Genomic DNA, 27,230 nt, shown 5'->3' on the forward strand with positions numbered 1-27,230 from the left:
TTTTCCAAGCAATTTAACATTTAATGGAAGAATAATGTACATCCCTAAAGGTACCTGTGAATGTTCTTCTGCTGTTTATACTCCCATGGAGAAGAGGTTTGATCACTTAATATCTTGCACTGATAGTTAATACTTAGAGCTTTTATGGAAGTATTAAATAGCCGATTTCCTCTTGAAGTTATGAGATGCATGTGTCATTGCATAGAAAATGATGCTAAATAGCTGGGAGTTAATGTGCCATACACAATTTTTTATGAATTTGCATAATGAAGTATATATATTATTTATCTTTTAAGAATTATATAAAGTGACAACAAGGCATCTTCTACATCGTAGATTTTTTCCTACAGACTTTGATGATTTATATATGTGTGTTTCAATCAGATGTTAGAACTAGCCATGTTTTGGGTGAAATTTTGAGAATAGAAGAAAAATAATTTTGTTAAAGACAGACTTTTATTTTGAGATTTTAAGCAGTTTTCTCTGGAGACTTTTCTGTATGAGGACTCAAATCCTCATGTGTATTCTGGGAATTGCCAAGTGAAGAAAACCAGAAGAGAATGAGAAGAATGATGCTTATCAATATATCCATCTCAGTGAATTCTTTCTTCACTTAAGAAAAGGCGGCAAGCACAATGAGCTTGAGTTGATCATAGAAGCCCAGCTCACTTGCTGCTAGGAGATCTTTTCTGATTAGAATCCTGTCATTTTGTTCTAGGAGCCAGGCAACAGTGTCTGTCAGAGCACTGTCAGGTGGATTTGTTGTTGCTCCTGTTTGGGGCTGAGAGTGCCATTTTGCAGTACACTCAATGCATAAACTAACCCTACCAGGAGAGTGCCTGACTTTAACCAGCTGTTTTCCTAGAAACTGAAAACTGAGTTACCAAGTAAGTAAACAAAGCAAGAATTGGATTTTTTTTTCTGTTTCTTCACTTTATGGTCTTAGAGACCGAGTCCTGACAGTTCTTAGATTCAAAGGCTTTCATGTGGACACGAATACAGGACAAATACCAAGTGCTTCAGATCCCTTGCCAGTGTGATACTTTGGGGTTTTGAGCTTCAAGTCCAGAAGTTCTACTCTGCCAGGGAGTCTGCAGAGATTTCTAACTGCAGACTAAATTCTTGCTATGATGGAATAATGGAAAAAATAAATGTCAATGTCCCTGTATTCTAGCTAGACAGTGTCTGGAATATGCCATTTGCACAAGATACAAAAAGGACATTGTCAGGTGAGGAAGTACATCTTGCCTTCTTTCTGACTGTACTTTCCTGAGAAGTTTTTCCTCTGGTATGATAGCAACAGCAGCAGCCACAAAACCCTCCAACATAAGGGGTGGTGGGAGCACACAGAGTTAGCCACAGAATAATATGTGTGTGAAACTAGCTAGGTTCATGGCTTTAAAAGTAAGGGAAGTACAGTTGTTTTTATAAAATTATTTTCAACATTATGCAGAACTGATTTTACCTTGTATTTTCTAGCCCCTAACCAATCATAAACTTTGTTTTCATTTGTTATCAATAAAAGAAGTTAGAAGGGCTTTTGCGAATGAGTCATAACCTGTCTCTGGGCAGGGTGGGTGCTGTAAAAGAACAAGGACTATTGCCCACATGTGCCTGAATATTAAGTAGTCCACTAAGAATTGCCGTCTCCATGCAGATGATTGTTTTTTCTATGTGATCCATACAGTCAGGAAATAAAAATACAATGTAGTGCTCCACAATGGGACAGGGCGAGGTTTTTTTTAATATATCAGAAAAGAAACATGAAAATGTCATCTTAATCATGCATATAAATTTTATTGATCAAGTCTAATTTTTATGAGTGCAAATAATCACTGAAGCTGGACAAATTTGCTCTAGATTGTAACAGAAACATAATTTTAATATTTAGTGGCCTGCTGCATTTAAATGGAGAATTATCTTTATGAAACATCCTCTTCATAATTTGCCATTAAATGAGAACTGAACAAATCAACATAAATCTTACATAAATGTTGATACTATAAATATTTTAAATGCATTGAGTACCAATTCAACAGTCCCACAGTACACTATGTAAAGAAATATATTGGGTGGCAAGCATTTCTCTTCTGCAGCATAACAGAATGTGGTGCTGCAAGTGACTGCCTGGGCTGCAGTTAAAAGAGGCTGTTCATGCTGTCGTAATCCCTCTGTCAGAGGTTTGCACGCAGTAGTAGAGCATGTACTAACCTCCTTGGTAAAACTTTACGTGCCTGTTCTTAACCCACTAGCAGCTGCAAAACCCAAATGCACTACAGAATTTTGAATGTTTTGGCTTGTTTTGATCACCTGAACAGAAAAGGCCAAAACCAAAACTGCACCCTAAATATCTCCAGCATTTTTTAAAAAATAAAATTGGATGCATTTTTTTTCTGTCAGAAACCAACTGGGTTTTTAAAATTAATTTTGCCGCATTTTATTTCCACAATCTTTCAATACTGCTGGCATCTAAAATAAATTTGAAGTTTACTGCACAGAGGAGGCATTTTTTGTATGAGACTGTTATAATGATTTTTTTTTTTTTTGCATTTGCCTCCAGATTTAAATGGCAACAAGATTCACTTGACAGGGTGTAGTGGCTGTTATAAATAATCAATACCACATAACCTAATATCAGTTTAGTTTCTAGAAAAAATTCCCATAGTAATGTGAGATTTTTATTCATTTTTGTTTGGCTATCTATCACTTTAGAACATTTTAATAAAGCCAAGACTTTAAGAACTTTGGGATTTTACTGTATTTACAGAAATGTATAAACACCAGGAAAAAAATACCTAACTGAAATTACAACAATATGTGTATTACATACATTTTCACCTAAAATATGTAACATAAATTTTTTGACCAAAAAGCCGATCAGCTTCAAATCTGCGTCTAAGAGGCTGAGTCACACCCATAAGCTTAAAATAACTTGGATAAATGCTATTTCATAACAGAAGCATATCTAGTCCTACTAGAATATGGAAACAATATATTTGAAAAGAAATAATAATAACAATAAAAATGTATAATGAGCCGTTGTGTTCTTTATAAGATAATTAATCATGATTTGCCTAAGAACTCTGATTCACAATATTTTGTGAAGGCATTATTTTTAATAGTCCTGCATAGTAATCTTTCACTGATACTTAGCCAAGCAAAGAATGTAGTTATTTTTATTCTGCTGAACTAAAAAGGAAGCATTCTGAGAGATCTGACATTTCAAGTGTACAGTACATATTGAAGCCTTTAGATGGAGACATACTTCAAATAAACACCTAATATTCAGTTCACAGTGCACTGCGTAAATACAAGAAAAACCTAAAAAAAAAAAAGATAACCAAATATTGAAAGAAAATGAGAGAAATGGTACGGTATTTGTACCATCGTAATGTTAAAAATTACTTGCTCTTAACTACATTGGCAGTTGAATATTGAGGGCATATATAGCTGACAACAGCAAAAAGGTTACATGTTCTTGTATAATCAACTGTATTTATTGCTGATACATGTTTCCAAGAAATGTATTATACTGTAAATAAAATTCTGCTGTTGACATTACAGAACTGTGTAATCAGCAGCTTGCATCAAAAGGCTCTGATAGCCGTATTAGTCTCATTTCCTATTAAGAATCAGAATAAATCACATTATGAGCACTTCCCAGAATAAGCTAACAAAATGCATTGTTAGAAGATGTAATTTGAGTGCCTATGTAAAAATCAGAAAGTATTTTAGCAGTAATATACTAATGCTTTTCTTTTTATTCTCCTGTCTTCTGTACTGCAAGATATTCAACATTACTGGGAAGTTTATCACACCAATTATTGTAGCTAATAATTCAGTTATTCTGATGATTACTACAGATGAATACCCCAAGATCAAAACATTAATAGTTAATAATTAATAGTATAAATCTGATTGGACCCAGATATACTGTACTTCTAAATCAGAATCTGTTAATTTGATTTTTATTTTCCTTACAAATGTGGCAAAGAAAAGTTGGACATTTTAATTAAGATGTATCTCCTGTAAAGTTTCTCCTTGGAAATTCCATAAAAGAAGCAGACATCATGTTGTGAAAATGAGTGCCTAACTGCTGCTGTAGTGTGCTTGTGGACAATGGATATCTTTCCTTCAAATTAAGTACCAGGAAATGATCTGAGACAGCCCAAATAGTTTTATGCATCCTTCTTAATCCGTACACGTTGCATAATTTTATATTACACTTACAGGCATACATTGAGTTGCATGGCTCACAAGCTTGCAGTGTATTTTATGTCAGGACAATATGAATATAAATCCAAACAGTCCTGAACAGTGTAATTCTGACTACATTATTTTCACATCGAAAATGAAGTAAATTTGGAATCAAATCTCATCCTCACTTTTGATTTCTTTTATGAATTTTAATACTTAGAAATTACGAATGTCTGTAGGTATTTTGAAATCATGACATGTGCGGCGTAGAAAGTATTTTGTTTTTATTGGAAACTGCCTAGATTTGAAGGACTACAAGTAAGATCTAAGCAGATGTGGAGAAGTTCTAATGAGGGGCATTGCTTCATATTAACGTATTAAGGTAACAGTTGTCAGAGCTATCTGCAGAGTTAATGCCCTTTATTTTTCCTTTCTTTATTTTACATGTCAGTGAAGAGCAAATATTATAAATATGTAAAGACATCAGAGTATCTTCTGTGCAGGTGTTTCTTTTGGATCAGCTGAAAAACATAGAACAGAGAGAATTAATGATGGTTTGCACACTTTGAGAAACGACAGGCTGACGCTAAGAGAGAAGGACCTTTAATTAAAAGTGGTGCTAAGTTTCAGAGCCTCACTTTTCCACTGGTTCTTTAGATTGAGGAGGTATTTCTAAGTTCTCTACAGCTGTAGGGCTTTGATTTAACACACCTGTAAATAACTAGAATCCAACTCTGCTTTGCAGATGTTGAGGTTAGAAGTCAAAATGAATTATTTTCTCAGAAATTCTATCCTCTTTGTTAGTCAGTAGATCTTTAGAATAAATGCAATTTGTATTTAATGTCAGTTTCCTCAGAAGAGTGCATTCTAGCCCACAGATGCTGAGGTTCTCTTCAGTGTGAAAATGTGATGGCTGTACTTCCTTCTGGTGACCTGGTGTATAGTATCTGTGGAGACAGAGCAATGGTCCTCCAGTCTATTATGTCTAGTTTCTTTCAAGACCTTCTACCAATATGCATCACATAAGTCTGTGACAAGTGGTATTACAGAAGGTCATGTCACTTTTAACTGTTTGCATCAGATTTTTCTTATTTCCCTAGTGTCCCTCCGTTGTTTGATTAATACTACTTGATTTCAAACAAGGTATCAGAAGGCATCATTTAGAGTGAATATTCTAAGGACAGTGTAAGATTTTTGCCATAGAACTTTTATTAAAATAAATATAACATTTCATTTTATCTTTATTTGCTTTTATTTGCCCACCTTCTCTCTCCTCTCCCTCCTTCCCCATTTCCCTCCCTCCCTTATACCTTCTCCAGGTATAATGCTTGACATAAGGATCCAAAAAACTACCATGTTCCTTCAAAACAGAGTGGAAGATGGGCACTTTATTTGAATAGAAATGAGGCAGAATCAAAGGATTAAAAAATCCATTGTGGGGGATTTTTCTATTGTATTCTTAATCCAATTGTAAACTGAAATCTGTGTTCAGATCTACCGTACCTCTCTTGAACAGCCTTGCTTTGTTCTGCAGTAGACTGTACTTCACACTTTTGTAAGGATTCAGTGTGCCAATAACTGATATATCATATGACTATGAAGAATCTACTTTCCTTGTTTTAATTTGTGGCAGAGTTCTGAAAACACTTGTTTTGGTGCTTTAATGAATTTTATTATGTCCATATTGTCTGAATGTTTGTGTTTGTTGGGTTTTTTTCTTTTTCTTTTTTTTTTTTCTTTTTTTTTTTTTTTTTTTTATACTTCAAAGAATTATTTATGCATCTTGGGCACTAGCACACTTCATTACATTTTATTTTGCTACAAAAAAAAGAATTCTGTTTTTCTTCCCAAACAATTCAGTACTCCGTATCTCAATGTAATTGATGGCATGGCTAAACTAGAAAAAGAACATAGACTGATAGTGGCTTTTGAATTAAAAAAAGTAGTGAAGGAAATGGAAATCTGGGCTTAGTCTGATATTAAGTAATTTCAAAGGACTTTTTATGCCCTTTGAAGAAGTTAACATTTTGCCTCTCTATGGATGTAATGTAGTTTGAGATCATTAGATGTGGAAGGAAAAAACACACCTGAGTCCGAAGTGTTATTATCTTGAAAATTTATTGTCATGCAAGTGATTTCCATGAGGTGCCATCATTTACAACAGTTTTAGAGATTTCCAGTTCAACTGATTGTCTCCATGCTAACTTGAATGCTGATGTGAGATAGGCATCCTTATATTCAACCTTCTCAAGGAAACAAAATTTCTGGATGTGCGTAAAAGAGATCTTTAAGTGTCTGGGTGTCCTGGGTTGCAGTGTATTCTATTACCATCCTCATGAACTGTTGAAATCAGGTGGGGCAGTGTTTCCTTGCCTCCTCCCCCCAGACTATCTTGCTGTTAATTGCCCATCATTGTCCTGCCGCCTGACTCAGAGATAACTCCCTCCGGACTATCTCCTGTTAATGAGCCTAATCAACACTTGGCCTCATGACTCATTACCCCATTCTGAGATGCTCCACCCAGAGGGAGGAACCAAGCATCCCATCGTGGATATAATCTGGGACTCTGAACACCAGAGACAACCCTTCCCACTGGATTTCCAGAGGACAGGAGCTACACAGCCACCATTGGACTTCCTGAGGAAGAGCAGACCCCTTTACTACAGGATCACCGCTTCAGAGGACTGCAGCCACCATTCTACCAGACTGCTACCACCACCCTGCCTAACAGGGACTCAGGTTGTATTTTGACTCTGTCCGTTTGAACCAGTGTTTTCTTTTACATTTTTTTCCTTTTCTTTAATTTCCATTAAATTGTTATTCTGACTTGGTGCCTCCCACTGGTTTGTTTTCAAACTAGTACATAATTTGGCGCCCAAAGTGAGGCTGGCTCTGAGAAAAAGTCAGAATTACAATTTTGTATAAACAGAAATCTATTCACCATGGTGCTCAGCTTGTCTGCATGGGTACTGTATCTTGCTCTCTATATTTTTCCTCACATGGGGAACTACCTGCCTGTTGTGTTACTCCTGTTAGAACCAGGGAATGGTATGAGAATTGCTTTATTGGTTTATTATGTCTATAGCATAATAACCTGCGAGGCGATGAATACCATTCGGAATATATACTCAATTTTGTTTGGCTGTCCTAGTCTGGGCTCCTATGTCTGGGACCTCTTCAACAATCACAGCCAGCCCCTGGTGGGAGGAGTAGAGAGTGGTTTCTTCCAGCCTTTCAGGCCAGGCACAGCAGTTTTTGAAAATATTGAGTTCCCTCTGGATGTTAAGGATGGTATAATCTTCTTGTCAGTTCTATTCTCTTTTTTCTCTATGGCCTGCATTTTGTACACTTAGAAACAAAACACTACTTAGTGTGGTGCAATGTCTGCTTGAGGAGGAGGTAAAAAGGAGCAAAGCAGCAAATACCATGTCTACACAGACTGTCACACAGAAAGGAGCCAAAAGCAAAGCAACCGCATCCACCTCTACGCAGACCGTCACAGAGGAGAAAGAAACCAAACAGAAAGCAACAGTGTCCATCTCTACACAGACTGTCACAGAGGAGAAAGGAACCAAATGTAAAACAACAGCGTCCATGTCTACGCAGACTGACTCAGAGGAGAAAGGAACCAAAAGCACTGTCAGCGTCCCCATGCAAACCATCACTGAACCAGAACAGCCTAAACCGATTGCAGTTGCCCCCGTGCAGAAGAAGAAATCAAAAAGCAAATCAGTCCGCATAGTGACTGACGAGGATGCAGCAGGACCTTCGCACCCAGCAAAAGAGGCAGAGCCAGAGATCATCACTCGGTTGCTATCCCTGGGTGAGCTGCGAGACCTGAGGAGGGAATTCACCCGCCAGACGAACGAGTCTATCCTGACCTGGCTGCTCCGCATCTGGGACGCTGCAGCCAATGACACCATTCTGGACGGAAGTGAGGCCAGGCAACTGGGATCTCTGTCCCGGGATGTGGTCATTGACCAGGGGATCGGGAGAACCCAAGAAACCCTCAGCCTCTGGCGGCGACTGCTTACAAGTGTTAAGGGACAGGTACCTTTGTAAAGAAGACCTCCAGGTGCACCAAGGAAAATGGAGCACAATGGAACAAGGTATCCGGTGCCTGAGGGAATTGGCTGTGCTGGAGATCATTTTCTCAGAAGATGAGAGATTTCCTAAGAGCCCAGATGGTGTCCAGTGCACGTCACAGATGTGGTTGAGGTTTGCGCGCCTTGGACCAGAGCTATACTCCCGTTACCTGGCAATGCTGCAATGGAGGGAAGGCGAGGACAGGGTGGGCGTCTTAGTGAACAAGCTGAGGATTTACGAGGACACCGTCACAGCCCCGTTTCACACCCATGTCTCATCCGTGGAAACAAGTCTTTTGGCTGAGCAAGTCCGGAGCTTGATTGAAGAAGGCCATCAGAAATTGAAAAAGGAACTTAAGGAAGAGATTTACCAGATCTCGCCAGAACCAACAAGAGTCTCTGCCATTAGGAGCCGGCGTCCCCCAACCAGGGAGAGAGGATACACCCCATGAGGTAACCTCTGGTTTTTCCTTCAGGAACATGGAGAAGACATGAGTAAGTGGGATGGAAAACCCACCTCCTCCTTAGCAGCTCGGGTATGGGAACTAAAAAGAGGGACAATTATCACAAGAACCACATCTAGAGTCAACACTGCTCCAGTCTCTTGCACACAGAACTCCAGACGGTAGCGGAATGATAATATGACCGATCCTCTTGAAGGGACCTCAGGAACGTATTCATCGGAAGGGAGCAACATGCAACATGACCAGGAATAGAGGGGCCCTGCCTCTAGCCAGGTAGAGGAAAGGGAGAATCGGGTCTTTTGGACTGTGTGTGTCCGATGGCCTGGCACATCTGACCCACAAAAATACACGGCTTTGGTTGACACCGGTGCTCAATGTACTCTGATGCCATCAAGGTATGTGGGAGCAGAACCCATTTCTATTTCTGGGGTGACAGGAGGATCCCAGCAGCTGACTGTACTGGAAGCTGAAGTGAGTTTAACTGGGAACGAGTGGCAGAAACACCCCATCGTGACTGGCCCGGAGGCCCCGTGCATTCTCGGCATAGACTATCTCAGAAATGGATATTTCAAGAACCCAAAAGGACATCGTTGGGCTTTTGGGATAGCTGCTGTGGAGACAGAAGATATCAGACAACTGAGTACATTGCCTGGCCTCTCAGATGACCCCTCTGCTGTGGGTCTGCTAAGAGTTGCAGAACAACAGGTGCCAATCGCCACAGCAACAGTGCACCGCCGGCAATACCGCACCGACAGAGACTCTGTGGTTCCCATCCATGAGATGATTCGCAAACTGGAGAGCCAAGGGGTGGTCAGCAAGGCCCGTTCACCTTTCAACAGCCCTATATGGCCAGTGCGTAAGTCCAGTGGAGAATGGAGGCTGACGGTGGACTACCGTGGCCTGAATGAGGTCACACCACCATTGAGTGCTGCCGTGCCGGACATGTTGGAACTTCAGTACGAGCTGGAGTCCAAAGCAGCAAAGTGGTACTCCACTATTGACATTGCCAATGCCTTCTTCTCCATTCCTTTGGCAGCAGAATGCAGGCCCCAGTTTGCTTTCACCTGGAAGGGTGTGCAATACACCTGGAACCGACTGCCCCAGGGGTGGAAGCACAGTCCCACCATTTGCCACGGACTGATCCAGACTGCATTGGAAAAGGGTGAGGCTCCAGAACATCTGCAATACATCGATGACATCATCGTGTGGGGAAACACAGCAAAGGAAGTGTTTGAGAAAGGAGAGAAAATCATCCAGATTCTCCTGGAAGCTGGCTTTGCCATCAAAAGGAGCAAAGTCAAGGGACCTGCCCGAGAGATCCAGTTCCTGGGAGTAAAGTGGCAAGATGGACAACGTCAGATTCCCACCGAGGTCATCAATAAGATCACAGCAATGTCTCTGCCGATCAACAAGAAGGAAACACAAGCTTTCCTAGGCGCCATAGGTTTCTGGAGAATGCACATTCCCGAGTACAGCCAGATTGTGAGCCCTCTCTACCTGGTTACCCGCAAGAAGAATGATTTCCACTGGGGCCCCGAACAGCAGCAAGCCTTTGCCCAGATCAAGCAGGAAATCGCTCATGCGGTAGCCCTTGGCCCAGTCAGGACAGGACCAGAGGTGAAGAATGTGCTCTACTCTGCAGCCGGGAACAATGGTCTGTCCTGGAGCCTCTGGCAGAAGGTGCGTGGCGAGACTCGTGGCCAACCACTGGGATTCTGGAGCCGAAGCTACAGAGGGTCTGAAGCCAACTACACTCCCACAGAGAAGGAAATCTTGGCAGCCTATGAAGGAGTCCAGGCTGCCTCAGAGGTAATCGGCACTGAAGCACAGTTGCTTCTGGCACCCCGACTACCGGTGCTGGGGTGGATGTTCAAGGGAAAGGTTCCTTCCACGCATCACGCCACCGACACCACATGGAGAAAATGGATTGCTCTCATCACACAGCGTACCCGTATTGGAAACCCGAATTGCCCTGGGATTCTGGAAATTATAACAAACTGGCCTGAAGGTGAGACTTTTGGATTATCTTCTGAAGAAGAGGAAGAGCAAGTGACTTGTGCTGAGGAAGCCCCACCATATAATGAGCTACCGGAGACTGAAAGACGTTATGCCCTCTTCACTGATGGTTCCTGCCGAATTCTAGGCACTAACTGGAAGTGGAAAGCTGCAGTATGGAGCCCCACACGACGAGTTGCACAAGCTACTGAGGGACAAGGTGGATCAAGTCAGGTTGCAGAGCTTAAACCCGTCCAGCTGGCTTTGGATATTGCTGAACGAGAGAAGTGGCCGAGGCTATCTCTACACTGACTCATGGATGGTAGCTAATGCTCTGTGGCGATGGCTGGCTCGCTGGAGAAAAGCCAACTGGCAGCGCAGAGGGAAGCCCATCTGGGCCGCTGAGATTTGGCAGGACATCGCCGCCCGAGTAGAGAAGCTGACCGTGAAGGTTCGACACGTGGATGCGCACGTACCCAAGAGTCGGGCTAATGAAGAACATCGCAACAACGAGCAGGTGGACCGAGCTGCCAAGGTGAAAGTATCACAGGTGGATCTGGACTGGCAGCACAAGGGAGAATTATTCCTGGCTTGTTGGGCCCATGATGCCTCTGGTCATCAGGGGAGAGATGCAACATACCGATGGGCCCGTGACCGAGGGGTGGACCTTACCATGGACAGCATCTCACAGGTCATCCACAGTTGTGAGACCTGTGCTGCAATCAAACAGGCCAAGCGGGTGAAGCCTCTGTGGTATGGTGGACGATGGTCAAAGTACAGGTATGGGGAAGCCTGGCAAGTTGACTACATCACCCTTCCCCAGACCCGCCAAGGCAAGCGCTACATGTTGACCATGGTTGAAGCAACCACTGGATGGCTGGAGACCTACCCTGTGCCTCATGCTACAGCCCGGAACACCATCCTGGGCCCGGAAAAGCAAGTCCTGTGGAGATATGGCACCCCTGAGAGGATTGAGTCAGACAACGGGACTCATTTTAAGAACAGCCTCATCAACACCTGGACCAGAGAACATGGTATTGAATGGATATATCATATTCCTTATCATGCACCAGCTGCCAGAAAAGTTGAAGGCTGCAATGGACTACTTAAAACTACCCTAAAGGCACTTGGTGGGGGGACCTTCAAAAATCGGGAAGTGAACTTAGCAAAGGCCACCTGGATGGTCAATACCCAAGGGTCCACAATCGAGCTGGTCCCGCCGAGTCTGAACCCTTGCACACAGTGGATGGAGATAGAGTCCCTGTGGTACACCTGAGAGTTATTTTAGGAAAGACTGTTTGGATTAATCCCACCTCAGGCAAAGACAAACCCATCCGTGGGATTGTCTTTGCTCAAGGACCTGGTTGCACTTGGTGGGTAATGCAGAAAGATGGGGAAACCCGTTGTGTACCACAAGGAGACCTAATCTTAGGTGAGAACGGTGTGTAGGGTTTCATTATATATATATATGTATGTGTGGTTTAGAGTTTAAGAAGGTATTGATTTGGGATGATGTAGATGGTAATAGAATAAGGGGTGGATAATGTCCTGGGTTGCAGTGTATTCCATTACCATCCCCATCAGCCGTTGAAATCAGGTGGGGCAGTGTTTCCTTGCCTCCTCCCCCCAGACTATCTTGCTGTTAATGGCCCATCATTATCCTGCCACATGACTCAGAGATAACTCCCTCTGGACTATCTTCTGTTAATGAGCCTAATCAACACTTGGCCTCATGACTCATTACCCTATTGTGAGATGCTCCACCCAGAGGGAGGAACCAAGCATCCCATCGTGGATATAATCTGGGACTCTGAACACCAGAGACAATGCCTTTCCACTGGATTTCCAGAGGACAGGAGCTACACAGCCACCACTGGACTTTCTGAGGAAGAGCAGACCCCTTTACTACAGGATCACCGCTTCAGAGGACTGCAGCCACCATTCTACCAGACTGCTACCACCACCCTGCCTAACAGGGACTCAGGTTGTATTTTGACTCTGTCCGTTTGAACCAGTGTTTTCTTTTACATTTTTTTCCTTTTCTTTAATTTCCATTAAATTGTTATTCTGACTTGGTGCCTCCCACTGGTTTGTTTTCAAACTAGTACACTGGGGAATATGAATGTTGATAAGTAAGACACCTACTGACTTAGTGAGCTCTGGGCATTAGGCAGGGTGTGAATCAACAGATCTGTTTTATATCTAGGGCTTTAGTCAATTAATGTGTAGTTAAGCAGGTGTTTTGCATGTGGAAAAACTGATCTAAGAGAGCTTCCATCTTCCTGCAGCCCTTAACGGTTTGTTTTCCTCCTCTTTTCTCAGTTTACCATTTTCTTGGTAGAGCTGGTGAAGCTGCTCAGTAAACTGAGTCACTGGAACCAACTGCATTAAACACCTGAGGATGTGTTCTTTTGAAGAACTCAGTTACTCCAGTGATATAGTTTACAGCTCAGCTCCCCAAAGACTTTGAACAGCCCAGAGAATATAGCAGTGAGCAACCAGGAGAGGAACAAGAAGTTGATTCAGGTGCATGGGAAACATAAAATGCCCTTGTTTCAGAGTGGTCAGTGGTCAGTGAAGGCTGGACCTCTCAAACACCCTTAAATGGGATGTAAGAGGTGTACTGAACTAAGCAGGAGCTACATTCATTTCAGCAACTTGCTCTCAGCATTTCCCTGTGATCAAAACTCTCTGCTGTCTCTGACCCCCTTTCTTTGAGGGATGGAGCAGAGCTGGCCTAAAGGCCAAGAGAAAATAGACTGGTGAGGGAGACTTCTGCATGGATAGTGGCTAGAGCACAGCTTGGATTCCTTCTTCTGCCTGAGGGGACTCAGAAGTACACCTGCCTGACTGGTGCCAGGTCAGAGGGTACAGAAGATTTGGTCAGTCAGGCTCCTCCTGCTAAAATTGTTATTCTGGGCAGGGAAGAATTCAAGAGTAATTCCTTAATTTTTCAGATCATGCTTCCTTCTCATGCTTTTGGACACGCTTGCTCTTTATGGTTTCTTTGTATTTCTAGTTTTACTTCATTCAAAGCTCCAGGACAGAGCAGCCAGTAGGCAGAACTGGAGGTTCCTTCCCCTCCAAAGAACTGTAGTTAGAGGGGTTCTGGGACAGGGTTCAAAGAAGAAGGAACAGCTGAAACTGCAAATGTTTTGAACTGTGCAGGTGACTTGCATGCATGCACAACGCTCTACTAGATGGGCGTGTTGCATCAAACCGTGTGTTGTTTATGCTCTGCGTGGGCCCATGTAACAGGGCTAATTGTGACCTTCTTGATGGTAGAGCTAACTCAGAGAAAGGAAACTGATACACACACTTTTATTTTTCAGCTCTTCCCTTACCTGAATTTGGCTCTTGGATAAAATCCCTTAAATTCTTGCACCTGGATGTGGGAATACCCTTGCAGCATTGTCTAGGGGGGGAGTGGCTATGAAGGGGTAATTTTAGTGTGTTGTCTTAAATGACATAAATTGTTTCACATCAGTGAGTTCTGCCTCCACTTTTCCTCTTTATGCATATTTTATAATACATAGCGTAAAGTTTCTGCACCCATAATAGGCCACTGGGCTACTTGGATCTTTGATGACCTTCATTATGGATTTTCTTATATCCTAATAAGTACTTATATACATATACATAAAGATATAAAGAAGCACATTATTTTCTGGCTATAAGGAGGTACAACTTTAATTCTATCAACAGAGAATTTTCCTGTTAGGGTCATTGATCACAATGTCATGAGAGAGGGATTTTTAAGTCCGAATCTGCCATGGCCTATCCTTGGAAAATCACTTGATCTCTCTGTAAACTAAACTTCGTGGTTTATTTCATGCTGATGATATAACTATTAATATTTGGATAAATAATTTAATGTATGTTTATATTTCATGGTGCTGGACTGAAAAACTATATATGGAAAAACACATAGATGCAGATGTGGCAGGTACAGCTAGCAATTAATGTGCATAAAGTTAGATGCACAGATTGTATAAATTTATTATTAAGAAACAGAGTGCTAATGTTGATAGAGCATATGGTATATATCATTGTTGAACATGATAGGAAGATAAGCTACTCTGAATTTATTACCAGCTTTGTGTTCTTCAAGAATCTCTTGGTGAATACTATAAATTCTATTAAAAGTGTTGCCCTTTTATGTAGGTAACTGTAAATTTGAAGTGAGCATGTGGCAGCATAGGCAGCAGTGGAGCTGACAAAGGATTCCTTTAGTTAAAGTAGGCATATACTGAATTTTGAACTACCTTTTAAATACTTAAATTGTCAAGCAAGCATTTTGCAAAGGAAGGGTTTTCAGTACATAATTCCCCAATGTAGGTCAATTAAAGCTATAACACTTTCCTAAATTTGAATCTCTAGATCAAGTGTTTTTTCCTAGTTGTACATTTTCCCTCTGTGCATTTATTTCAAATGTTAATAAAGTTTTCATCTACAAAAGGCTTAGAATTGACAGAACAAAACTCTTTCTTTTTAAATGATGACAACTACTACTGTTTCTGTCTGCAGGTAGTGGAGGACATGCTAGAGGACGAGGAAGAAGAGGATGATAGAGATGACAAGGTAATTATCCTTCCTAGCACTTTGGTATCTGGGGATGGGAGAATTTAGACATGACACTGTTTTTACCGACAGTTAAAAAAGGAGTTGATGTGTTTTAGTCCAGAAAATTGGACAGAGCTGTTTATCATCCTAATAATGCTATAGTGGGTTGAGGGAAAGGTTAGAGGTCTATAAATCCTGCTTTTTCTTTTTTTCTTTTTTTCTTTTTTTCTTTTTTTCTTTTTTTCTTTTTTTCTTTTTTCTTTTTTTCTTTTTTTCTTTTTTTCTTTTTTTCTTTTTTTCTTTTTTCTTTTTTTCTTTTTTTTCTTTTTTTCTTTTTTCTTTTTTTCTTTTTTTTCTTTTTTTTCTTTTTTCTTTTTTTTCTTTTTTCTTTTTTTCTTTTTTTCTTTTTTTCTTTTTTTCTTTTTTTTCTTTTTTTTCTTTTTTTCTTTTTTTCTTTTTTTCTTTTTTTCTTTTTTTCTTTTTTTCTTTTTTTCTTTTTTCTTTTTTCTTTTTTTCTTTTTTCTTTTTTTCTTTTTTTTCTTTTTTTTTTTGTTTTTTCGTTTTTTTATTTTTTGTTTTTTTCTTTTTTCTTTTTTTCTTTTTTTCTTTTTTTTTCTCTTTTTCTCTTTTTCTCTTTTTCTCTTTTTCTCTTTTTCTCTTTTTTTTTTTCCTCTTCGTTTTCCTCTTCGTTTTCCTCTTCGTTTTCCTCTTCGTTTTCCTCTTCGTTTTCCTCTTCGTTTTCTTCTTTTCTTGGTCCAGAGCTAGATGAAATATTCTTTTCTGCCAGGAACAAGAATAACTCAGCCTGTCTGGAACTTGATAGCATTTGTGAAGATAACTGCAGCAACAACTGGTTTTGAAGGACAAAAATTCCTCCTGTCTTGAGTACTACAAATAGGGCTGCACTTCAGGGGAAAAATGGTGTGGAAATAGCAACTCTGTACTGGTCAATGATGGGATACTGACATCTAAAATTCTGAAAGAACTGCTGAATAGAAAAATGTCTTGAATGTTTGCACTCCATATGACATTTAAATAATCACAATTCTCGAAGACATTCACTTCGTTTGAAGTTTGCATTGTGCCCTGAAAGCTGGGAAACCATAGCAGATCATTCACCTGTTTGAGTGGATGGAATTCAGTTTAGATGCTGCTGGTTAGGTTGAGGATTGCAACCACAGCAAATAACAACCCATTTCCACATATTATTGAGCCAAGCCATGGGACTTCTTGGATTGGTTGTACCCCAGAGAGAGGGGAAAAAACAAAGAAAATAAATCAGTATGACCTTGCACCACTGAAGCAATGGCTAGCACTGGCAGGATGGCTTTCTGGTGAAATGAGTGCAGTGAAGACAGCCCAGTTCTTGTTGGTATTTTCCTATCAGGTGATATTTGTGGAAGAAAATAAAAAGAAAAAAATAGATAGTTTTACAACAACTCTGCATTAAAACCGAGACTATTTTGACCTTCACAGATGTCCCCCCACTTCTGTTGTAATAAAATAATTTTTTTTTTTCCTGAGAGGAGAAAAACAGTGCATCTTAATTTATGCTCTTGACTTTTTTTTCTGGCTGAGATGTACATTTATACACCGCTGTAAAAATTCATATGCTGGCAGCAGCATTTGAAATGTCAGAAAATTCACTGTGATTAGTTAATCCCCTCAATGATTATTTTTCTGTTAGCTAAAGAGATGATAAAAAAATAAAAGTATTTTCCTTGTTCCGTTGCCAGGTCAAACATTTTACAATTATTATGTGAAATTCTTCTATACATCACTTAAATTGTTAGCTGCATAGTTTCAGAATCAGCTGACACTGTACTAACAAAATCTTCTTTTACAAAACACATATGTGATTTTTTTGGACACTGAATGATGTGAGCATCCATTTCTAGCAATAAAATACATGATTTATTTAAAAAGTCCATCATGTAGCTGTGGAGAGCTTGAATTTTATCTCAATATGCTAGCTTTGAATCATCATTTGTTTTCTGATGAACACTGATCTACCATCCATTTGAGGCCATTTTTCCTGTTTCTTTCTGCTTTATTATTAGATCTGGTGCAAATGTATCATATCAGTAGAGTGTGTATTCCTGGGTATTTTAACCACTGTGATTAGTCCACAAATAGTACTTGACTGCTTGTAGTTTAAACCAGCCTGTGTAGTTACTGCTTAGTGGGTTTTGGAAATTGCTAAACAAACTCCTTTAAAGGAGGAGATGAGGGCAGAGGTCAACCCCTCCCCAGCCGCCCCTGCCCCCCCACCCCCCATTCTCTGGTGATTCTCTGAACAAACGCCAGGCAAAATGTACCTAATTAGAAATATCACTCTAGGTTTCGATGTTGTGATCTAATATTCAGCTTTCTCAAACTGACACCAGAGTTCAAACATTTTTCTAGATCTAGTTACCAAGGCTGAATAAAAGTGAGTACTGACATTACTATGTGCATTCAGTGAGCCCTTTTATTGAATATTTAAGAGCTATTTTTCTACACAGAAGGTGTTAAGGTTGATTTTTATAAATTCAAAGCTGTCTTCATTATTGCAAATGTTTTGAGCTCTCAAGATTAAATATGCTGTTTGAATTGGAAAAAAAATTACACTTTTAAAAACAAGCATGTATGGACTACTCTATTTACTCAGTATGTTTGCAATGGGTGGTATTTTGCACTAGGTTAAATTGTAAGTAATAAGCACATGGTTAGGACTGACTTGTTTTTTGTTAGAAGCTAGTAGGCTGCTTTTCCTTTCTGGTGCACTAGACATACTCTCTTAACTACTGCTGTTCCTCTTACATGTTTTGTCTAAATGAAAGGGTGCAGGTTTGTGGTTTTTTAGTGAGTGTTTTCTTAAAGCTATGTGCAAAATGAATTTTTGTGAGAAAACAAATGCACATTTTGTAACACCAGATGGTAGTGGCCTCTGGCTTGTATTATTTCTCTAGTTTTTTCATGTGGTATAATAGAAAACTCGGGAAAATGGGTCTTCCTATGCGAAGAAAGTTACGAGATTAATAAATGCGCCAACCCCTTACTTTCATTAAAACTGAAGCATATGTTGCAAATATGTAAAATATGCCCCAGCTGTTTGACCATGGCCAGTGTCTTTGCTCCCTGATTACCACAAGGAAGCTATTAATCCTGTAACCTTTGGACTTAACGATCAATAGGGTATTACATGGCATGGAAGTGGAGCACCTGTTTTCCATTTAGTAAAGGCTCCTTGCAGGTTTTACCTAAACCTATCCATATGTTTTCAGTTATCAGATGTTGGGTGATTATGAAAAGTGTCTTTCTTTAGAGCTGACTTGGATATTAGTGACTCGCTCATGGTGAAAGGATAACTCTGGCTACGTAATGACCTCAGTGTGGGCATGCACTGATGTAGGTTATGTGTCATGGAGGACATGGCTCAACATCCCTAAATTGCAAAATTACAGATGAAGTAAACTGAGGATGATGAATGCTGAAATACATGAAATTAGTTAATGTAATGCATTTTATCAATAATGGTGTGTAATACTGAGAAGAATCTGACAAGATCAATTTGCACCTACCGTGCCTCATTCTAATGTTCTGTAACTTCTTTCACTCTCTGCCGCAGTCAAGACAGGACTGTTAATTTAAGGCCATAGGATGTGGGTTTTTTTACTGGAGAGTCTTAACTTTCATCTTCATTTGCAATATGAATAGTAAGCCGCAAGTATGCTACCTGTATTGGTTCCAAAGTTGGTGCTTAGCAGTGGAACACTTTTTTCTGATTTTTCTTCATTATCTTGTAATGTATTTAGGAATTGAACAAGACGTAGTTTGTTGGCTCAGGCATTTGTCCTTCATTTAACACTAGTTTTTTCAAGAAAGAGCACTGGATTCTGCATTCCTTATGTTCTGTAACACTTGCTAAACCTATGCCAACCACAGATTTACAGTTTAATCTGACTTCTCTCTTTTTTTTCTTTTGGCTCCTTTCCAAACACTGGCTAATACAATATCTTAGCAAATAAGGGTCAGTTAAATTACATGAAGTCAAGTTATCAAAAAGCTATCAAAAGGATTTTTACACAGTTATGTTATAATAATGTAGTAGTCAATATACATAATCTATGTATCTGAGATCTTTGTTTGTCTGTGTATCTAAGATTTAGTTTTTAACAAGTTCCTATATACTATAGCTTTATTCTTTTAACAAGCTGCAGGTAAGATTTCAGATAATCTCAAAGTTTCAGCTCAGCATTTTGCTGGAAGCCCTCAGCACACTGCAGAATCAGGCCAGTGAGAACTGCTACTATTGCAGGCATAAAGGGAGAAAGATGCACGTTATGAACAGTCTGGTTTTACCTTTATATAAACATTTTATTAAGAAAAAATATTCAAAACATTTGTACATTTGTCTACTCTCTCTTTAGCCTTTTATTCTTTGAAGAATTCTTTGCAGTTCTCAGTCAATGATATTGTACTTCAAGATAACTAGAAGCTCTTGTAATGAATTATAGTTGAGTCAAATATGTTTTAAAGTTTTTAATTATTTCTGCTGAGAGGTACTAACTTTGTTTTCAAGCCAAGACACATTTGTAACCTGTCTCAGAAGCATGCCCTGCATTTTTACTGAGAGTAGATTGTGAGGAGGAGGAAAGATAGCTCTGATGTAGCCTACATTTTTATATTCTCCAAAAGAAAAGATTGTGATCTATTACAGAGGCAGTTATTTTCTAGAAAATAAATGGTGGGGAAATGATACAGAGAAATAGAGAGTGAGTAGACTTAAAATTCCAGAATCAGTAAATCTATTGGTTCACCTATAGCTTGATTCCCCCATCAAATTCTACATGAACATAGCATCTAAATACTAATTGTAAATAAAAAATCAAGAGCAGCTTCCAGTGAAAACTGTAGCTATGTATGAAGTTGTTACTGTCTCAAAGCTTAGCTTGTAAGACTGTGTGTACTTACAAAAAATTTTCTACAACAGAGCAATCTACAGTACATGGCTACAGAAGTCAAACTTCCCAGTACAGTTTGGTTTCATCTCAGTTTAGTTATTCATGTAGATATGTTGATAAGATCTGTGTAGTTTTATAAAAATTGTACATAATATATGGGTTGATGGTGTAGACTGCTTCAGCCTGCATTCTTGGAATATCAGCTGATGCTGGTTTTGATCATTGGATCACCCCCAAGTCACAGCCACGAAGTTGCTTTTGCTTGGATATACCTTGGATCATGTGGAGCCTTTGCATAGCAACTTTCACAAAAAAGCAGTTTTCATCCTGCCCTGTACTGCGACATCATATAGGCTTCATCATTATTGTACACATCTTTGAAAACAGGTACTTGGACAGCCTTCTGAGAGGTTTAGATTTAACGAGATCAGGTTTCTTTATCCTGGTGCTGTCTTGAAATACTATCACAATCAGTGAAGTAAAATAAGAATTAATGAGATCAGAATCTGAGATTTATTTGTGAAGTTCAGCATTTGAGGAGGGGTGCATGTGTGTGTGTGTGATAGTCCATGGGGGATCATGGGTCTATATCTTGGTTTGATACAATTTAAAGGAGAACACTCTGAAATGAGTTGTGTCCTTTATAGGTTTAACCAGTCCTTTTTCACCAATAAGGACCGAATGCAAGTAGAGGTAAGTGAAAAAAATAGCAGTTTACTAACAAGAAGAACAGCAACAGGCAAAAAACCCAAACAAACAAACAAACCAACCCAACCAACTGAATAACTGCTAGAAACGAAATTGCTAAATCTCGAGAACAAAGAGAGGCCCAAAAATGCTGGGGACACCCGTCCCTTCCAAGGTGGTGCTCTGCAGTCGAATGCGTGGTTCGAATGACAAAGGGAGCGGTGGTGTCAGCCTTCCTCCTGCCCGCTCCCTGCTCTGCTCACCTCCCCGACAGCTGGAGACCCTTCTCTGGATCAAGGGGCTGGAACTCGGGGAGGGACTTCACCTTCCTTGCGGCAGGAGACGGATGGACAGGCAAAGCCAGGCGGCGGGGCTGGGCCGGGGCCACTCGTGGTCTGCCCTGCTCGGCTGGGCAGCTGGGTGCGTGGGAGCGGCGGGGACTGCGACGGGGCTGCCCCGCCTGGCAGCAACGGGGCGGCGCCTCTGGAATTCCCCGCAAGGCAGCCTCTCCGAGGTGAGAAAAAAAGGAAAAGAGAACGCAAAAAGGGAAGCAAAAGCTCTGCCAAAGCAAAGACCAGGCAGCCAGTGAAGCAAAGAGCACAGGGCAAAAGGCAGGAGGCTGTCCGGGAGGGCCGGTGTAAGAATGCCCCTGATAGCACCCCCTACACACTAAGATTCTCGTTTGCAGGGTCTTAAAGATACGGGAGCGAGTTTTGGGCACAGAAAGATGTGAAATATAATAACATTATGGACTACCCCAGGACAGTCTTATGAACTGTTGAATGAATTACATTTATCCATGTACATGGTGGTGTTCACCTGTGACCAATATAGTGTGGGCGATGTTCCTAATTTATGAAGTAATCCAAGTATAATTCAAAGAATTATTCAATCAAATAAAGAATATATCTAAATTATGTTAGCTATTTAAGAATGTGACATACTTTCCCCTCTACAGTTAATATTATTTCTTAATGTAACTAAGCAGATTTAGATTCTTTGAGGCCAAGCAAAGGGCTGTTTTCACGTAGTACTCAAAAAGTAATTTTAGGGTGTACTTGAAATTATCTATATAGTCTTCTCTGTGATTCAGGAGAGAAATAATGAATGTTAAAGGACACAACCAAAGCCCTTTACTGCTGGGTTCTCTTTGAAACCTTCCTACATGTGCAGGTTGGTTTATACCTTACTCCATGTGGTTTCAAAAGTGGTGAGAATGGACCACTACCATTCTTCATTCTCAAACAATTTCTTTGAAGCAGTTTCAGACAGAATCATGAGATCTGAGTTCTTTTTAAACTACTGCCGTGAACCACTTGCAACTCTAAGCAAGCCATGTAGTCACTGATTTGCCAGCCACTTGAATGTTTCTTCAGGTTTATTCATAACTACATTTTTTAACCTTCCAAAGGACAGCCCCAAACACTTCTGGAGAGAAGCCTTTTGAACATTTTCTACAGTGAAGTGTAGAGCCCATAATACAGAACAAATCTTCCTCCGAGTCCCATAGGAAGCAGAGATGGTAATGTCTAAGTCTGGTGTGTTGACCCTGGCTGAATGCCAGGCACCCACTAACACTGTTCTATCACTCCCCTCTGCAGCTGGACAGGGGAGACAAAATATAACCGAGGGTTCATAGGTTAAAACAAGGATAGGGAGAGATCACTCACCAATTACCATCACAGGAAAAAGAGACTCAGCTTGGGGATATTAATGTAATTTATTACTAACAAAATCAGAGCAGGATAAAGAGAAGTAGAATAAATCTTAAAACCACCTCCATTCCTCCCTCCTTCCCAAGCTCTACCTCCTCCCCTTTAACAGGGCAGGGAGATGGGGAATGGGTGTTACAGTCAGGTCATCACAGGCTGTTCCTGCCACTTCTCTCAGGAAGAAGAATCCTTGCCCTGCTCCACCATGGGGTCCCTCCCACAGGAGACAGTCCTCCACAAACTTCTCTACCCTGAGTCCATCCCATGGGTAGCAATTCTCCACAAACTGCTTCAACGTGGGTCACTCTTCCACAGAGTAGAGTCCTTCAGGCACAGCCTGCTCCAGTGTGGGCCCCCTGCAGGGTTACCACGTCCTACCAGGAAACCTGCTCCATCAAGGGCTCCTCTCGACAGGTCTGCAGGTCCCTGCCAGGACCCTGCTCCTGCATAGGTTTCCCACAGCATCACAGCCTCCTCTCAGGCATCCACCCTCTCCAGTGTGGGTTTCGTCCATGGTCTGCAGGTCCTGGTGGACCTCCAAGGGCTACAGGGGCACAGCTGCTTCACCATGGTCTTCATCATGGGCTGCAGAAGAATCTCAGCTCCAGTGCCTGGAGCACTTCTCCCCCTCCTTCTCCACTGACCTTGGTGTCTGCAGAATTGTTCCTCTCACACATTTTCCATTCATTCTTCCCTGGCCACAATAACATCTGTGCAATAACTTTTTTTTATTTCCTTCTTAAATATGTTATCACAGAGGCATTACTGTCGCTGCTGATGGGCTCAGCCATGGCCAGCAGAGGGTCCATCCTGGCTGACATCGGTTCTGCCAGTGATAGGAGGACCTTCCAGCAGCTTCTCATAGAAGCCACCTCTGTAGCCTGCCTACTACCAAAACCTGGCCATGCAAACCCTTTAGACTAAGATACAACTTGGGAAGCCTTGTAGAGAAAAGTGATGGTTGACATGTGCTAGTATCAGAAAAGTGCTACGTGGACCCAGTTCCTGGTGGAGCATGTGGCTGACGCAGTGTATGCGAATGAGGGTGAATGAGTGGCAGAGGTGATACTGTGAGAGAAGAGGATGCTCAGCAACATGGCTGTGTGCAAAATCGATGGTATATTGTAGTCTGGGTTTTCAGCTGAGGTTTGATGATGGGGCTCACCCTACAACACAGCTAAAAATCCACGGCTTAAGCTAGGTGTTTGGCTTCACTGAAAGGCTTCTGAGGAAAATTGCAATCTCAACTAAAAAAATTTGCTAGGACAGTTGATAAGGCTTTGCTGTGCTTTATGGAGGAAAATACAGAAATATGGGAAAATAAACTGCAAGCTTTTGCAAATGTAGTGGTTTGGTCCAAGATACTCATTACTGTTTATCTTCTGTGAGATAAGAATTAGGAGAAACGCAAAGCAGGCACCAAACTTGAAAGAATATAAAGAAGTTTATTAACAGACCTAAAAGAGGGGAAAAAAAAATTATACCATACCTTTAGAACTCTCCTCCTCCCCCCACCTTCCCCCCTTCTCCCACTGACAATGTAAAAAAAGACAACCCTTGAGATGTTCAGTCTGTTTATCACTTCCATAGTAACCTTGTTCAGTCCATTTAGAAAGAGAAGTCTCTTCTTGCCCATGCTATGAAAACAGTATCACAACGAGACAGCCGCCCACTTCCAAATATTGTTCAGTCCATTTAGGAAGAGGAGTCTCTGCTCGCATGTGAGTCCCTTCCCCCGACTTGCAGCTTTTCCCACAACTGCTTTCGAGGGTCCACTCTTGAAGGTTTTTGGGGTACCATTTTAAGGCTGAGCCATTCAGAAACAAGAATAGAGGCCCTTCTCCTTCCCTGGGAGCAAAGGGTCTTCCTCATCTTCATCTTTAGGACTATCTCTGGGAGCATCTCTATAGGAACTGAGGTTTTCTCCTTTCCCATTTGGAGCAAAAGTCCTCATCTGCTCCATCTCTCCCTGTCCAAACTTCTCATGAAATTACAGCTGTGTTAGCATCTGCCTATCTCAGCACAGGTGCTTTTGCTTACGAGTTGAACACTCCACCCCCCATATCTTCATGAAATTACAATGGGATACTCTGATATATCATAGCTTCACAACAGAATTTCAGCTTTAAGCATCTCCTCTTTCTCCTCCCTCAGGTTTTCAGCTCTTCACAGCACTAAAAGGGTTAATCTCACCTAGGCCTTGCAGCTGGAATGTGGCTTATTGCAGTGGAGAGGGGGGAGAGCCGAGCGCACAGCAGGGCTGGGGGGGTTCTGCAGGTGGAACAGGGCCCGTCGGCTCCAGGATGGCCGTGGCCCGGCCTGGCCCGGCCCGAGCAGGGCCTGGGCTGGGCCTGCCGGCCCCCACATGGGGCCCGCAGCCACCTGTCCCAGCACCAGAAATGAGAGAGAGCTTGGGGGTGGAGTTTGTCTATTCTTAAGTGTGGATCACAGAGGCGGTCACAACTTCAAGTGGCTTAAAGAATTGTCCATATTCAAACCGGCCAGCTGATAGGTTCTGTCAGGTCATAGAGGAAGCTGTAAGAAGAACATCACTTCCGAGACTCAGCTTGCTAACCTATGACAGCAAACAATATGCATGTACTTTGTCTGCAGTTTGAAATATATATGTGTCAGTGGAAAATTTTATATTGTTTACTTAATATTGATGTGTGGATCAGTGATGAAGTTGCAGGACAGATCATCTAGGCAAAGTATAATCCTGACAAAGTGAAAGAAGCATCTATGCCCAAAGTTTTTAGGAACAAAGCTCATCCTAGAGCAGTATGGTACAGAATTAAAAAGTTGGTGTTGTGCGGCAGCATCCAGGACACATCACAGCATGGTACAGAGCAGAGACTCCTTCTACTCAGGTGTAATCTGCTGGCAGATTAAGAGGCAAATTTAGCATAAATAAAGCTTGTGGACAAATAGTGCCTACGAGTGCTTCGTTCTGTTTCTGTTTTGTTCTGTGATAGGAATTCTATGTGTTTCCTGATAACTACTAGAAAAGCTCCAAAGGTAAGAAGCTTGTCCAGTCTGCTCCTACCTGGACTCATGAGAGGTCAAGCACTGCGACTAAGTGGCAAGGAGGGAAATGGTTTTTTGTGTAGGTTTACAGACTTTTCTGTTGAGCTTCATGCAAGAGTACAGATGCCCACCCATGAACCCTATTGGAGCACTCTGAGTTGAGGAGTCTGCAGGAACTAGAGCTGGAATGGCCAGAAAGAGTGGCAGAAATAATATATAAAAATAAACGTAGACAACTTAGGGAGCAGGAATGGCCAGTCCTTGGACATCAGCAGGATGTGATGATGCTGCGACCTGCATCAGGAGAAGGCAAGGAGGCAGGTAGAGGCCCGAAAGCCCCAGGTGCAGGTGTGCTGGGGTAACAGGTGTGGATTGAGGATCCAAGTAGGAATGTGCGGAGTTTTTAAATCTCCCATACATTATTTTCAGAGCAGTTGGCTTCACCATTCCAATAGTTCTTTGAATGTAGTCTTCAGTGTACAATTTAGATAGACTTGAAAATTAGGATTTATGGCATATGGAAAAGCAATAAATGGTTGTTTTAGCACTCTGACTTGGTATTAAACATGACTTAAGGACCAGTGAGGTATCTGTGTTATCTGCATGATCAGCAAATGCATATTTGACTGGTTTAGGAGCAGTTGAGGTAATATGATAGGTTAATGTACAGCTGTAGCAGTCTGATAGTGCAGTGTTTTTATTGATTGTCTCAGTAAATGCACCAGGGTATTAGGTTTGCTTGTCACAGTGCTTAGTGCCTGGGGTAGTTGAGCAAGTTACTTTTCCACTGAGTTGACCCCCAAGTCCTGGAGTCTTTCAATCAAACTCCTTAGATTTCATACACTGGCAATTCCTTTCCTTTTCTAATGGGCTGTATTAAAGAAAATGTGTCACCTTTTGCACCATGTAATACTAAATCAGATCAGAATTCATGCACAATTATGTCAGTGGAAATATAATATTGCAGACCTGCTTATCTCAAGATAGCACATGGAAAAATAAACTTGCACAGCTGACAGATTTACTTGATTCTGCAGATAAGTTATTTGTAAGTAATTGAGCTGAGAAATGTATAAGGATTATTTTAATACATATCAAAAAATGTATAAGAAAAATGACTAATAAATATTTAAGTATTGTTTCTTTCTTCTTTCTCCTATTTTCTTTCTCTTTCTTATATTTTCTTGGCCTGCTCAGGTGCTAAGGTAACAAAGTCCAGGATGGGAATAACAGATTTTATCCTAGCAAACTGTTTTTGTTCTGAAGGCTAACAGCTTTAGAAAAACAAAATGGATTTTTACATACTCCTTTATGTAATGTCATAGATACTCTAATGCCAGAGTAACAGAGAGCCCTGAGAGAAATGTACTCTAATGAAAAAGAGTTCCTTTCTGTTTAGTCTTTCACAGTGTGAATAAGTCAGAACAGCATTGCTAATCCAAAGCTTTCTTGCAATTGGAAATAGTAATTTAAGGTCGACTGCTCAGCAGATGTGCTTTTTAGTATTTTACACAGAGGAATGGTATGATTCCTCCTACCCTCAACATATTAGCC

The 27,230-nt window shown here is 41.0% G+C and overlaps 1 protein-coding gene across 6 annotated transcripts in view; it reads left to right on the forward strand.

The window, feature by feature from the left end:
• MCTP1 (multiple C2 and transmembrane domain containing 1) overlaps positions 1 to 27,230 on the forward strand; it is a 236,581-nt gene that overhangs the window by 181,487 nt on the left and 27,864 nt on the right. For 3 of the 6 annotated variants that reach the window (XM_032096442.1, XM_032096443.1, XM_032096448.1), the window contains one exon: positions 15,269 to 15,322. In XM_032096442.1, the coding sequence (XP_031952333.1) occupies positions 15,269 to 15,322 (54 nt within the window). Of the gene's footprint in view, positions 1 to 15,268; positions 15,323 to 16,063; positions 17,235 to 20,897; positions 24,049 to 27,230 lie in introns of those variants that run through there. The other 3 variants (XM_032096446.1, XM_032096445.1, XM_032096444.1) reach the window with 3 other exon arrangements.

This window comes from Corvus moneduloides, chromosome Z, assembly GCF_009650955.1.
Source record: "Corvus moneduloides isolate bCorMon1 chromosome Z, bCorMon1.pri, whole genome shotgun sequence".
Classification (NCBI taxonomy): Eukaryota; Metazoa; Chordata; class Aves; order Passeriformes; family Corvidae; genus Corvus; species Corvus moneduloides.